The 12,005-nt window shown below is 44.5% G+C and overlaps 1 protein-coding gene across 2 annotated transcripts; it reads right to left on the bottom strand.

Annotated features, from left to right (window-relative positions):
- LOC121933136 (zinc finger protein 585A-like) lies at window positions 1-7,643 on the bottom strand. 2 transcript variants are annotated; one of them, XM_042472466.1, is made up of 4 exons: window positions 7,403-7,643; window positions 5,982-6,108; window positions 4,635-4,748; window positions 1-2,695 (listed from the first exon to the last, which is right to left on the bottom strand). In XM_042472466.1, the coding sequence occupies exons 1-4, from the start codon at window positions 7,439-7,441 to the stop codon at window positions 1,173-1,175; spliced, it is 1,803 nt and encodes a 600-aa protein (XP_042328400.1). In that variant the 5' UTR covers window positions 7,442-7,643; the 3' UTR covers window positions 1-1,172. The 2 variants fall into 2 exon arrangements, with proteins under 2 accessions (XP_042328400.1, XP_042328399.1); XM_042472465.1 differs by having other exon boundaries at window positions 7,337-7,456.
- Between the last annotated feature and the right edge of the window lie 4,362 nt (window positions 7,644-12,005).

Below are 12,005 nucleotides of genomic sequence, written 5' to 3'. Positions count from 1 at the left end.
GATGGCCATCTGTTCATGGGGATGCTTTGATTGAGAGTTCCTGCATGGCAGAATGGGGGTGGACTGGATGGCCCTTGTGGTCTCTTCCAATTCTACAATTCTATGATTCTTTCACTACAGTACTACACCCAGAAAAGGGGACGGTTCCTTTTTATGATAAGAGTTAAGGTGCAGTATTTACATTGACACCTGGATAATGCGACCTAGATAGTTTGCATCAATTTTTTGTGTAAACTTTCTAGACATATACATGAGTATAAGGCAAAATCAACGTTGCTTTTTGGAAACACACACACACAGTATATAATTTTTTCATGCTCTGGGTGCTTAGAATCATAGAATCTGTGGATAAAAAAAATCTGTGGATACAGAGATGTAAGTGTACCTTTATTGGGCCAAACAAAATGTGACCCAGTTTTGGGGGGGTTAATTTTTTGGGGTAAAATTTCTATACTTACACCTGAGTATACACAGTATCATCCAAAATCCACAAGAGAGTGACACCTTTATTGGGCAACCAAATTGCACATTCTACACATTGCAAGCTTTCTAAGCTCCCCTGGTTTCTTCACCTGACAAAAGTGTTCAAAATGAGGCAAGACGTTGTAGTTGTAGTCCTTAGTTCAGATGGCATGGCGGGGTATTCATGCAGGCGGGACCCTCATCCTTCTGGTCATGTGGGTGCTGGGAGATTCAGTCCAGCAAACCAACTTTAACCTCCATTTGCAAGACAAAAAGCTACTGCCTGAGATCCTAAGCTTACAACGTGCATAATGTGCATTTTGGTTGGCCCAACAATGGTATCACGGTCTTGTGGATTTTGGATGATACCATACTTTGTTATATGGCCAACACGGCTATCCCTGATTATGAGTTTATACAGCAAGTCTGAGGAGAGTCACTCATGCTTTTTGGAATGCTTTGAGAAAACCTGTGAATGAAGTCCCTGCCACATTCAGCACATTGGAAAAGAAGTCCACCCATGCATCCTTTCTGCATATGAAGGGCTATGGGAGGGTATTCTGAAATGGTTTGCCTTCTAGTTTCAAATGGGGGTTCTTCTTATTCTCTGACCTAGAGGGCTGCTTCTCTCCCAAGTGGACAGGCCACCAAACATTAAGGCAATTTGTGGAAGATGTTCTCTTGCCACACTTTGTATGTAGACTATTTCCTTAGTCATCTTGCGCCTGAAGCCCAGGGGCGATGCGGATCTTTTGTATCCTGCAGAGACAGTCCTCAGATGGAAGCCCACCACTCCCCTTACATTTGGGGCAGGAGCAAACCCCGCCCTCCACTTTGTGGTGCTTGAGGTGTGAAAGCGCTCCGCTCTTGAAGTTGAAGATCTTCCCACAAAAAAGGCACTTGTATCTCACTCCCGCATGAAAGGCCTGATGGTCAGGCATATATGACAGGGTAAGGCTTCTGCCACACTTGTCACATGGATGAAGAGTCTTCTCTTTGTCCATGCTGCGATTGGCAGCTGGGACAAGGTTCTTCTGATAATCTTCCTCTTTATATGATGCTTCCCCCTGGTGGGTCCGGCGGTGGCTCCAAAGACTACTTTTACACACAACGCCTTTCCCCGTGCCGTGGCTTTTCAGGTGAATAGCCAGCTGCCACTTATAAACAAATGCCTTCTCACAGTTGTGGCACTTGTGAAGCTTCTTTGTTGCACAAGTTTTCGGAGGATCATCATAATTGCCTGCTGAGGGAACACTTGGGTTGGGCTTGGCACTGTCTTGCTGCTTGCCTCCTTTCTGATGACGCCTGTGGGACATGGACTTGCCAGGATCTGGGCAAGAGCGCTGAGCAGATGTTTGTGAGGGATGCTGAGAATGCAAGAGGTCACTGTTTCCTTGTCCAGTTTGAACCTTCAGGTTCTGAGGGGCGTCATTTGCTCCCCACTTCAGCTGTTTCCCCATAAGGCAGTATCTGTAATGCATTCCCAAATTCACTTCTAATTGGAACTGTGACCCACAGTGAACACATGAAAAGGGTTTCCCCTCTTTGCCATAAAATTTCCGGGGCAGCTGCTTGTGATCTTCCGAGCCAACCTTGTTCCCATCAGTCTGGGATGCGAAATGCAGCTGAAGGGAAGGCTCACAGATACAGTTCTGGCCACATGCAACATGCTCATGCATCACTTCTTCTAAATGGCGCTCCTCATGCATCGCGACATCGCCCTGGGACGTGAAAACAACCCCACATTCAGCACACAGCCAGGGCTCTGCCACCTCATGGCTTTTTTTGTGCTGGAGGAGGTCGAAGTATCTACGGAAGCCTTGTCTGCAGTCCCTGCACCAGTGCACCAGGGCTTGGTAGTTTTCACAATGCGCATTCAGCTGATTCTCCTGAAGACGGCGTTTCTCTTTCCTTCTAAAACCCTGAAAGTGGGTCCTCCGATGCACCTTCAAACGTGAGGAGGTAAAAAAGCAGGTCTTGCACTCGGGGCAAGGAAAAGACTCTTTCCTTGCTTTGGTCTCCTGGTGTATTTGAAGCAGGATTTTCAACCGGAACGTCTTGCCACATTCTTCACATTCATGCTGTTTGGATGGTATGGATAATCTTTGGCGATGGCTTCTCCGAATTCCATTATGTGGGGCTGGGTCTGCCTTGGATCGATCACAAATCACCTGAGGAGATCCTGCCTGTTTGATACTTTCTTTGTGGCACATCTGTCCATGTCTCTGGTTTGCTGGAATAAACAGACAATATGAATTTATTAGCGAACTAAAAGGAAGGGCACAAAGATGACAACCCAATAGGAAGTTGTGAAAGCCCAAGTCCCACAGGCTCATGCTTATTAAACCCCTATTCCAGGAACCTGGATATCTGCTAGGCATGGCGTCAAATAGGCACACAGTTGGCCCTCCACATTTGCAGCTTTGACTTTTGCGGCTTTGATTATTCATGGATTTGATTAATATGTACTCTTTAGGGATCTCTCGGTCTTTGAGAGCAACTGTATGGTCAACTTCCACCAGAGGTTGACCATAGAGTCATGCTGGAGAATCTAGAGATGCCTAGAGAGAACACTTTTCTAGGCATTTGTAGGGCCCTCCAGCACAATCCTATGGCAGGGATTGACTATAGAGTTGCGCTCAAGGATCAAGAGATTGCTAAAGAGATGGTCTCTCAGGTAAGATAAATGTGTTTTTTAATTTGTAGTTTTCCCATTTTACAGGGGTCTGTACTTCCACAGGTCTAACTGAAAGGGAAAGAGTTAAAGTATTACATAAACCACCTGCTATCAAACCAGAGGTGACCAGAGTATCTGCCTTTTATCAGCTGTGTATATTATGAAAGTACAAAGTGTCACAACCACATGACATAAACAGCTATATATTCTTACAAATCAGAGGAAAGGCTAGCAGTGGGTTTGTTTCTTTTTTAAGGCACTTACAATACTTTACCAAGTGCTTCCTGATGTATTTCTTCAGAACCTTCCTTGCTGTGACACCCTGATGACAAAATATCCTCTCTTCAGAGGCTCAACTCTTGCCACACAAGCATCATTCCAGAGCCAAGTCAAAGTCATGCTTCATTATTAAAGCCCCCAGGTCCTAACCAATTTTATCTAATTTGTACATGTGCTAAATTATTAAATTATTTTAAATTGTCTGGTTTTATTATGTGCTTTGTTGTTTGTTGTGTGCCTTCAAGTCGTTTCAGACTTATGGCAACCCTAAGGTGACTGTATCATGGGGTTTTCTTGGCAAGATTTGTTCAGAGAAGGATTGCCATTGTCTTCCCTTGAGGCTGAGAGAGTGTGACTTGCCCATGGTCACCCAGTGGGTTTCATGGCCAAGCTGGGAATTGAACCCTGTTCCCCAGAGTCAAAGGTCAACACTGAAACCACTGCATCACGCTGGGTCTTTAAGTGCCATGTGGTTTAATATATTTCTAGTTCTTAAAAATAATTGTTATTGTTATTCGTTGTACTAAATTGGATATAAGGTGGGATATAAATATTTTAATAACAATTAAAATGTGTGTGTGTGTGTGTGTATACATCTATTCCTGTCGATAGGGAGGGTCAGGTGCGCAGTCTTCTTCCCTTCCATATACCCAGCACCTTTTCCAGGACTCTCCCTCCTAACTTTTTATTACAACTGGTATTCAAGAAACATTAAAATAAAACAGCAACAGGTTAAATGTCCATACAGATAAACACTATTAAAAGCGCTTTTCTAGTAAACAATCAGTTCACCAAAATCTGTCTGAATAAAGGAGCCTTCACCTGCCACCATGGAAGTACCAAGTGTAACCTCTCTAGGAAGAGAGTTCCAGAGGTTGGGAGCAGGGGGCGTCTACACTGTAGAAAAACGCAATTTGACACCAGTTTAAGTGCTTTAGCTCCATCCCATAGAATCCTGAGATTTGTAGTTTCGCAAGGTCTTTAGCCTTCTCTGCCTTGCCAAACTACAAACCACAGGATCCGATAGGATTGAGCTGTGGTAGTTAAAGTGGTGTCAAACTGAATTATTTCTACAGTGTAGATGCAGAGGGGAAAGGAGGCCCCCCCGCTTCATTTGCAACCAGACACTCTTGTGAAGGTGGCGAAACTGGGGAAAGAGATCTCAGATCACAAATTTCGGGCTAACGTGTTCCTCCAAAAGACTACTTTTACTCACATGGACAAAGAAATCCAGAACCCGTACTAGCTTTGGAAGGCTGAGCTTTGTTGCCATTTTGACGTTCATGCCGTTCAATCCATGCAAGGACATCTGCTTTGGTGACTGGATGTCCTGCTCACAAAGAAAGAAACACGCAGAGAAGACATTAGGTGAGCAACCAAGCAAACACTGTGATGCCAAGAAAGGCTTAGAAGATATTGATGTGCTGCAGTTGTTCCAATGATTGCCATTCCGCATGCCTTCTCCAGTTCTTCTGGAGAAGAACCATGTAAGTAACTGTTAAGTGGATTTGTAATTGGCTGACTGACCGAAAGCAAAGGGTGCTCAAGAATGGCTCCTCTTCATCCTGGAGAGAAGTGACCAGTGAGGTGTCCAGTGGGGCTCTGTCCTGGGGCCAGTTTGCTATTCAACATCTTTATCAATAACTTGGATAAAAGGACAGAAGACATGCTTGTCAAATTTGCAGATGACACCAAATAAGGAGGAACTATCCCAGAGGACAGGATCAAAATTCAAAATGACCTGAATAGACTAGAAAGTTGGGCCGAAGCTAACAAAATGAATTTCAACATGGAGAAAGGTAAGATACTGTACTTAGGCAGAACAAAATGAAATGCACAGATATAGGATTATGGGGGACACCTGGTGTAAGGAGATTTCTACGTGTGAAAGGGATCTAGGAGTCCTAGTAGAGCGCAAGGTGAACACGAGTCAACAGTGCAATGAGGCAGCTAAAAAGGCCAATGTGATTTTAGGCTACATCAACAGAAGTCTAGCGTCTAGATCAAGGGAAGTAATAGTGCCAATCCATTCTGCTTTGGTCAGGCCTCACTTGGAATAATCTTGTGTCCAGTTGTGGGCATAACAATTCAAAAAGGATGTTGGGAAACTGGAGCGTGTCCAAGGGAGGGCCACCAAAATGGTGAAGGGTCTGGAAACCATAAAGCCCTATGTCCAAACTGTGGCCCTCCAGGTTCTTGGACTTCAGCTCCCAGAATCCCAGACCATTAGCCAAGATGGCTGAGGCTTCTGGGAGCTGAAGTCCAAAACACCTGGAGGGCCAGAATTTGGACATCACTGCCCTATGAGGAAAGACTTAGGGGATGGGGATGTTTAGCCTGGAGAAGAGAAGGTTAAGAGGTGATATGAGAGCCCTGTTTAAATATTTGGAGGGATGTCACATTGAGGAGGGAGCAAGCTTGTTTTCTGCTGCTCCAGAGACTAGGATCTGAAGCAACAGATGAAACAGTGGGACCATCTGAGGAAAGCGGCTTGGCGTTTCCTATTTGCAGGCACCAAGACCCTTTCGAAGGCTTTCTTTCTCAGCCATTGGACCTTCCTTACCCACAAGGACCAAGGCTTCATAGTTATCCTTCAGCACCTTCCAGTACAGATCCTTCTGCCACTTTTCCAGTGTCTTCCATTCGTCTCTGAGGAAATAAACGACCACATCCTCAAACCTCACCGGCGCCTGAAATAGGAAACACCGCACTTTAAAAATGATTTCCAAACATGTGTTCAGAGGACTTCAATGAAAGCACATGGGCAAGTCACCTCCTCTCAGCCTCAAGGACAGCAATGGCAAAAGCCAAGAAAGCCCCATGACAGGTTGGCCTTAGGGTCGCCAGAGTCAGAAATGACTTGAAGCGGAATACATCATTTCCAAACATTCAATGAGAACTTAAACAAAAACACATGGATTTTAAGACAACGGTCCAAAACAGGCTGCAGAAATCATCCAGTTTGAGACCGCTTTAACTGCCCTGGCTCAGTGCTAGGGAATTCTGGGAACCGTAGTTTTGTAGACCTTTAGCCGTCCTTGTCAGAGAGCTCTGGTGCCAAAACAAACTCCAATTCCCAGGATTCCCTAGCACTGAGCCAGGGCAGTTAAAGTGGTCTCAAACTGGATGATTTCTGCAGTGTGTTTTGGATAGGCTGTGTCTGCACTGGAGAAATAATACAGTTTGAGACCACTTTAACTGCCCTGGCTCAAGGAATTATGGAATTCCATCATGGAATTATGGGAACTGTAGTTTGTTTTGGCACCTGAATACTCTGACAAAGAAGACTAAAAGTCTCACAAAACTACAGTTCCCAGAGTTCCTTAGCATTGAGCCAGGGCAGTTAAAGTGGAGTCAAACTGGATTAAATTCTGCAATGCAGATGCAGCCTACACGCCCAGAGTCACTCTCCCAGCCACCTTGGCTGTGTTTTGGTGGGGATCTTGGGAGTTGTTATCCTGAGGAGAGATTCACCTCTTCCTGTCTCAAAGCTATGGAATTCTGGGAACTGGAGTTTATTGTGGGGCCCAGAGCAGAGCTTTAATTCTTGCTGGTTCAAGGCTATGGAATTCTGGGAATTGGAGTTTGTTGTGGGGCCCTCCGCTCTGGGCCCACAACAAACTCCAGTTCCCAGAATTCCATAGCCTTGAACCAGGAAGCGTGAAAAGCATTGCTAAACCAAATTTCATTGATAGTTTTTCCCTCAAGGTCGCTTTAAATCGGAAAAGGCGCAAAATAACAACAAATATTAGGCCAATCCTTGCTGTTGCTTTGCCCTTTTTGATGTTATTGTTCTTTTTAAACGATTTTTAAAAGTTATATATGTTTAAAAATGATATTTCCCCCCTAAAAAGAGACCCCCCCACGCCCTTTAAAAAAAACCCTCCCAAACGGCATTTTACCCTTCCCCTCAGAGACCTGAGGAGGAGCATTCATTCCCTGAGGAGAATTTTGCGCGGGAAAAACGAAACGGCCGCCATTTACCTCAGGGACGGCTTTTCCAGCGGCGCCAGCGTCGGCCATGATTGGCGATCGTCGGCCTGGCCTTGGTCGCCTCGCGAGGGGGCGGGACTCTGGGCTTCCCTTTTGGGCTCCTAGCCCGGCAGGGAGGGGACAGGAAACCTCGAGGCTTCTTCTAGGCCTCCTTTGCGGGGCCTTGTTTTTGAGGGATCCGTTCCCACGTTACCTCAGACACGTGTCTTCTTTTTGCGTGTTTAAACGTTTCCTGAGGGGAGACGTTATATGTCATACGTTTAAATGCTAGTAGTGGTGTATTTTTAACATTTATTTATAATATTAATAAAGGATTTGGGGGGAAAAAGTGTTTCTAGCCCAGAACCATGATAATGGAAGCCGCACTGAGGGATCCCCCTTTCTATTATTATTATTAAACTTTATTTATAAAGCGCTGTAAATTTGCGCATCCTGAACCGAAACAAAAATTAAAAACCCGCCTAAGAAAACAAGATAACGACAATAAAACATGTCTTTCTAGTCTTGTGAAACGGTTTCATCTGTTTTTCGGGTCCAAAACACACTGTAGAAACCATCCAGTTTGAGACTTCTTTCACTGCTGGGAATCCTGGGAATTGTAGTTTATTGTGGCACCAATGTCTCCAACAAGACTACAGTTCCCAGAGTTCCCTAGCATTGAGCCAGGGCAGTTAAAGCGGTCTCAGACTGGATCATTTATGAAGTGTGTGTTTGGGGCCATAAGGCTCTTGAGGGATTTGTGTGCATTTCAGAAATAATGCAAATTGATGCCACTTTAACTGCCAATCTTATGGGATTCTGGGATTTGTAGTTTGTTAGCTGTGATGCCACAACAAACTACAAATCCAGAACGCCATAGGATGCAGCCACGGCAGTTAAATCAGCGCCAATCCGTATTATTTCTGCTAAATGCAGCAGACGACTACAGTTCCCAGAATTCCATAGCATTGAGCCGTGGTGGTTAAAGCGCTGTCAAACCACATTATTTCTGCAGTGCAGATGCAGGCTTTAGGGATGTATCTGCGATGTATGAAAAAAATGCGTATTGACACCGCTTTAACTAGAATTCTAGAATCAACTCGATGAGTCTATGAACTGACAAGGCTGCATCCTGTGGGATTCTAGAGCTCTCTGATTGAAACAGTGCAGAAAACTACAAATCCCAGGATTCAATTTTAAGGAAAAGGTGGGTAAGAGTAATAAGATACAACATTTTGTTTTGTTTTAAACCGAAACTTTAATCTTCTCGAATCACTTTATGAAAAACCTCCTTTTGAGGCGGCTTTTCCAATCAGAGGAATCACAAACCACGCCCACCGACCAAGGAAAGCGCCCACACTTCCGGAAAGCGGCTTCCGCCCCTCGGCACGTGACCCGGCCCTGTTATGCCCCCCATCACGTGATCCGCGCACCGTCGCGTGAGGTGAGAAATACGGCTCGCAGAGGCTCTCCCTTTGCAAGGAAAAGTAGTCCCTGAGGAGAAGGGCTGGATCTGGAGCGTGTTGGAGGCGCAGCTTTTTCCCCCCGCTCTGTCTCTTCGGATCAGGCAGCGCAGAGGGCAGCCAACGGGTGGAGAAGGACCCGCGGGAGGGCGGAAGAGGAAAGCGTATGCGCCAGCTTGCGTATTGCGCATGCGCACTTGCCTCTTTCGCTCTGAGTTGCGCCAATGGTGGCGGAAGGCGGGGCTTGTGCTAATAGGCGGAATGAAGGCTTTTTAGGGTTACGCCTCTTTTCCACGCATGCGTTGAAAGGCCCTTCACAAAACAATGGCTTTCCGCGACCTGCGCATGCGTAGAACATATATCCCTTTACTTGTAGAAGGAGGGCAGTAACTGCCTTGTTTTCCCAAATTAAAACTTCGTATAAAGCCTTGTGCGAAAAGAAGAACAAAATAAAGGCAAAACCTGAATTGGATTAATGATAGACGACGGAAATAAGCAAAAAAGTATTCCTTTTATATGAGTAAACTCTTATCCATCTTAGGAGCTGTATCTGCACTGCAGAAATAATCCAGTTTGACATCGTTTTAAGTGCTACAAGCTCAATGCCATGGGATTCTGGTATTTGTGGGTTTCTTGTGGCACCAGAGCTTTGTGACAAAACTACAATTCCCAGAATTCCTTATAATAAGTTGAGCCAAGACGGTTAATGTGGTGTCAAACTGGGTTATTTCTGCAGTGTGGATGCAGCCAGAGTCCTCAGAGCAGCACGTCTTGGTGGCTGCCAAAAATACACAGAAATACCCACCTCATCTTGTTTGTACCCAGAATCCCACGCTATCCCTCAAATACTTGTTTTCCTTTGCAGTCCTTCTCAGAATGGCGACAGGAAATGACATGTCATCACTTCCTGTTGTCATTTTGAGAGAGACTTTAGAGCAGTGGTCCCTAAACTGCCCTTTGAGGGGTTTCTGGACTTCAGCTCCCAGAATCCCAGACTATTGGCCAACATTGCTGAGGCTTCTGGGAGTTGAAGTCCAAAATCTCTTAAAGGGCACAATTTGGGGACCATTGCTTTTAGAGGAAAACAGTATTTGGGCTTGTTCTTGCTCTGTTTGTGAGAGGTTCAGCCCAGAGGGATGGCTGTTTTTTATTTACTTATATCTTTCCTTTCTTCCAATAGTTCCCAATGGAAGGCTTGAGGCAGCTAATTCAATAATAATAATAATAATAATAATAATAATAATAATAATAATAAATGTCATTTATATCCCGCCTCTCCGATGACTCATTGGCCGGTGCTTCCCTCTCACAGTTGCCAACTCCTGTTTTGGAGGAAAGGAGGGGAAAAGATGGATTTTTAAAATGGAAACAGAAGCCAGGTGATAAAGCGATAAGGCATGAAAGTGTGCACAACTGTAATGTAATTCCCCTGAGACTGTGGAGTAATTTTGATGCACAGTGGTCTTTCCCTATTCACTGGGGTTAGGGGTCAAGGACCCCGCCGTGAAGGTGGGAAAAGGCACAAAAATAAAACACCAAACAAGCTTCATTTATATACCGCTTCATACTGCTTAAGCAGTGGCTAAGCGGTTTACAACTGTAAGCTAATTGCCCCCAGCAATCTGGGGACTCATTTTAGCAACTTCCTCAGAAGGATGCAAGCCTGAGTCGAGCTTGAGCGCTTTTACTGGTCTTGAACTCACAACCTTGTGGTTTTGAGGGTGTGGCTGCAGTACAGGCAATGAACCACTGCGCCACCAGGGCTCTTCACATGCCTTTTTACCTGTGAGAACACCTCTCTAGGAATCTCCAGGTCCTTCAGTACAACTCTATGGTCAACATCTGCCAGAAATTGACCATAGAATCACACTGGAGGACCTACACATGCCTAGAGAGGTGGTTTCTCTAGGTATTTCTAAGTTCTCCAGCGCAACTCTATGGTCAACGTCTGGCAGAGTTGTGTTGGAGGACTTTGAAATTCCTAAAGAGAACATATTAATCAAACCCACAAATAATCAAATCCACAAAAGTCAGATTCACAAATGTGGAGGGCTAGCTGCCCTATGTTTCTCCCATGCTCTAGAGTCCAGGGTTCGATTCTCAGTTTGGCCACAAAACCCACTGGGTCAATTTGGGCAAGGCACACTTTGTCAGAGGATGGCATTTCAGAGGTGGCACCTGAACAAATATTGCCCAAAAGCCCCATGATAAGTTCGCCTGAGGATCGCCATAGGTCAGAAATAACTTGAAGACACAAAGCAACCGTGTATATATATATATATATATATATATATATATATATATAGTGCCAGCATTGTATAGTGGTTTGCCATGGAAACCCACTGTGTGAGTAGCACACTCTCAGCCTCAGAAAAACCTGTGATAGGATGAGGGTTGCCATGAATTAGAAACCACTTGAAGGCGCACAACAACAACAACAACAACATAATATTATTATTATAAATAATAATAGTAAAATTTTATTTATGTTTCCCCGCTTCTCCCGGTTGGATCAAAGCAGGGTTACAGACTAAGTAAAAACACAGTATATGCACTAAAATTCTCTAACATTAAAATATCCAACATGTAATTATCAATTAACAATTAACAATACAATCAGTAAATAGCACAGCGTCTCATTCAAGGGGGTAGTCGGTTGGTATATTATATCATATCAGGATATGCTTGGTGAAAAAGCTCGGTTGTAAGTGCTTTCCTAAATACCTCCAGTGAGCTCTCCGAGCGGATGTCCTCAGGGAGGCTGCGCCAGGATTCGGAGCCCTTTTAGAGAGGGCTCTTTGGGAGGTGGAAACATATTTAGAATTTCCAATAAGTTCTTGTCCGATGTCCTAAGAGTATATTATTATGTTATATAATAATATAAATGTACCGTAAAGATGAGAGCCAGTGTAGGACACTGGGGGACCAGGGTTGACTTTATTTATTTACCAAATTTGTATCCTGCTTTTCTCCCAAAAAGGGTTTTGGGTTACACTCTCTCAGCCTCAGAAGAAGCCAACGCAAACCTCTGATGAAATTTTGCCCTTCAGACCCTTCAATAGGTTCATCTTATAAGTTTATCACACTGGGGCTAATTTCAGCATGAAAGAGAGATTAAAGTGCATTTAAAGCATCCCGCAAATAAAGCGAAA

This window comes from Sceloporus undulatus, chromosome 6 (assembly GCF_019175285.1).
Source record: "Sceloporus undulatus isolate JIND9_A2432 ecotype Alabama chromosome 6, SceUnd_v1.1, whole genome shotgun sequence".
In the NCBI taxonomy this organism is placed as follows: Eukaryota; Metazoa; Chordata; class Lepidosauria; order Squamata; family Phrynosomatidae; genus Sceloporus; species Sceloporus undulatus.
The sequence above is the reverse complement of the archived record's forward strand: the minus strand, read 5'-3'. Positions and strand labels throughout refer to the sequence as shown.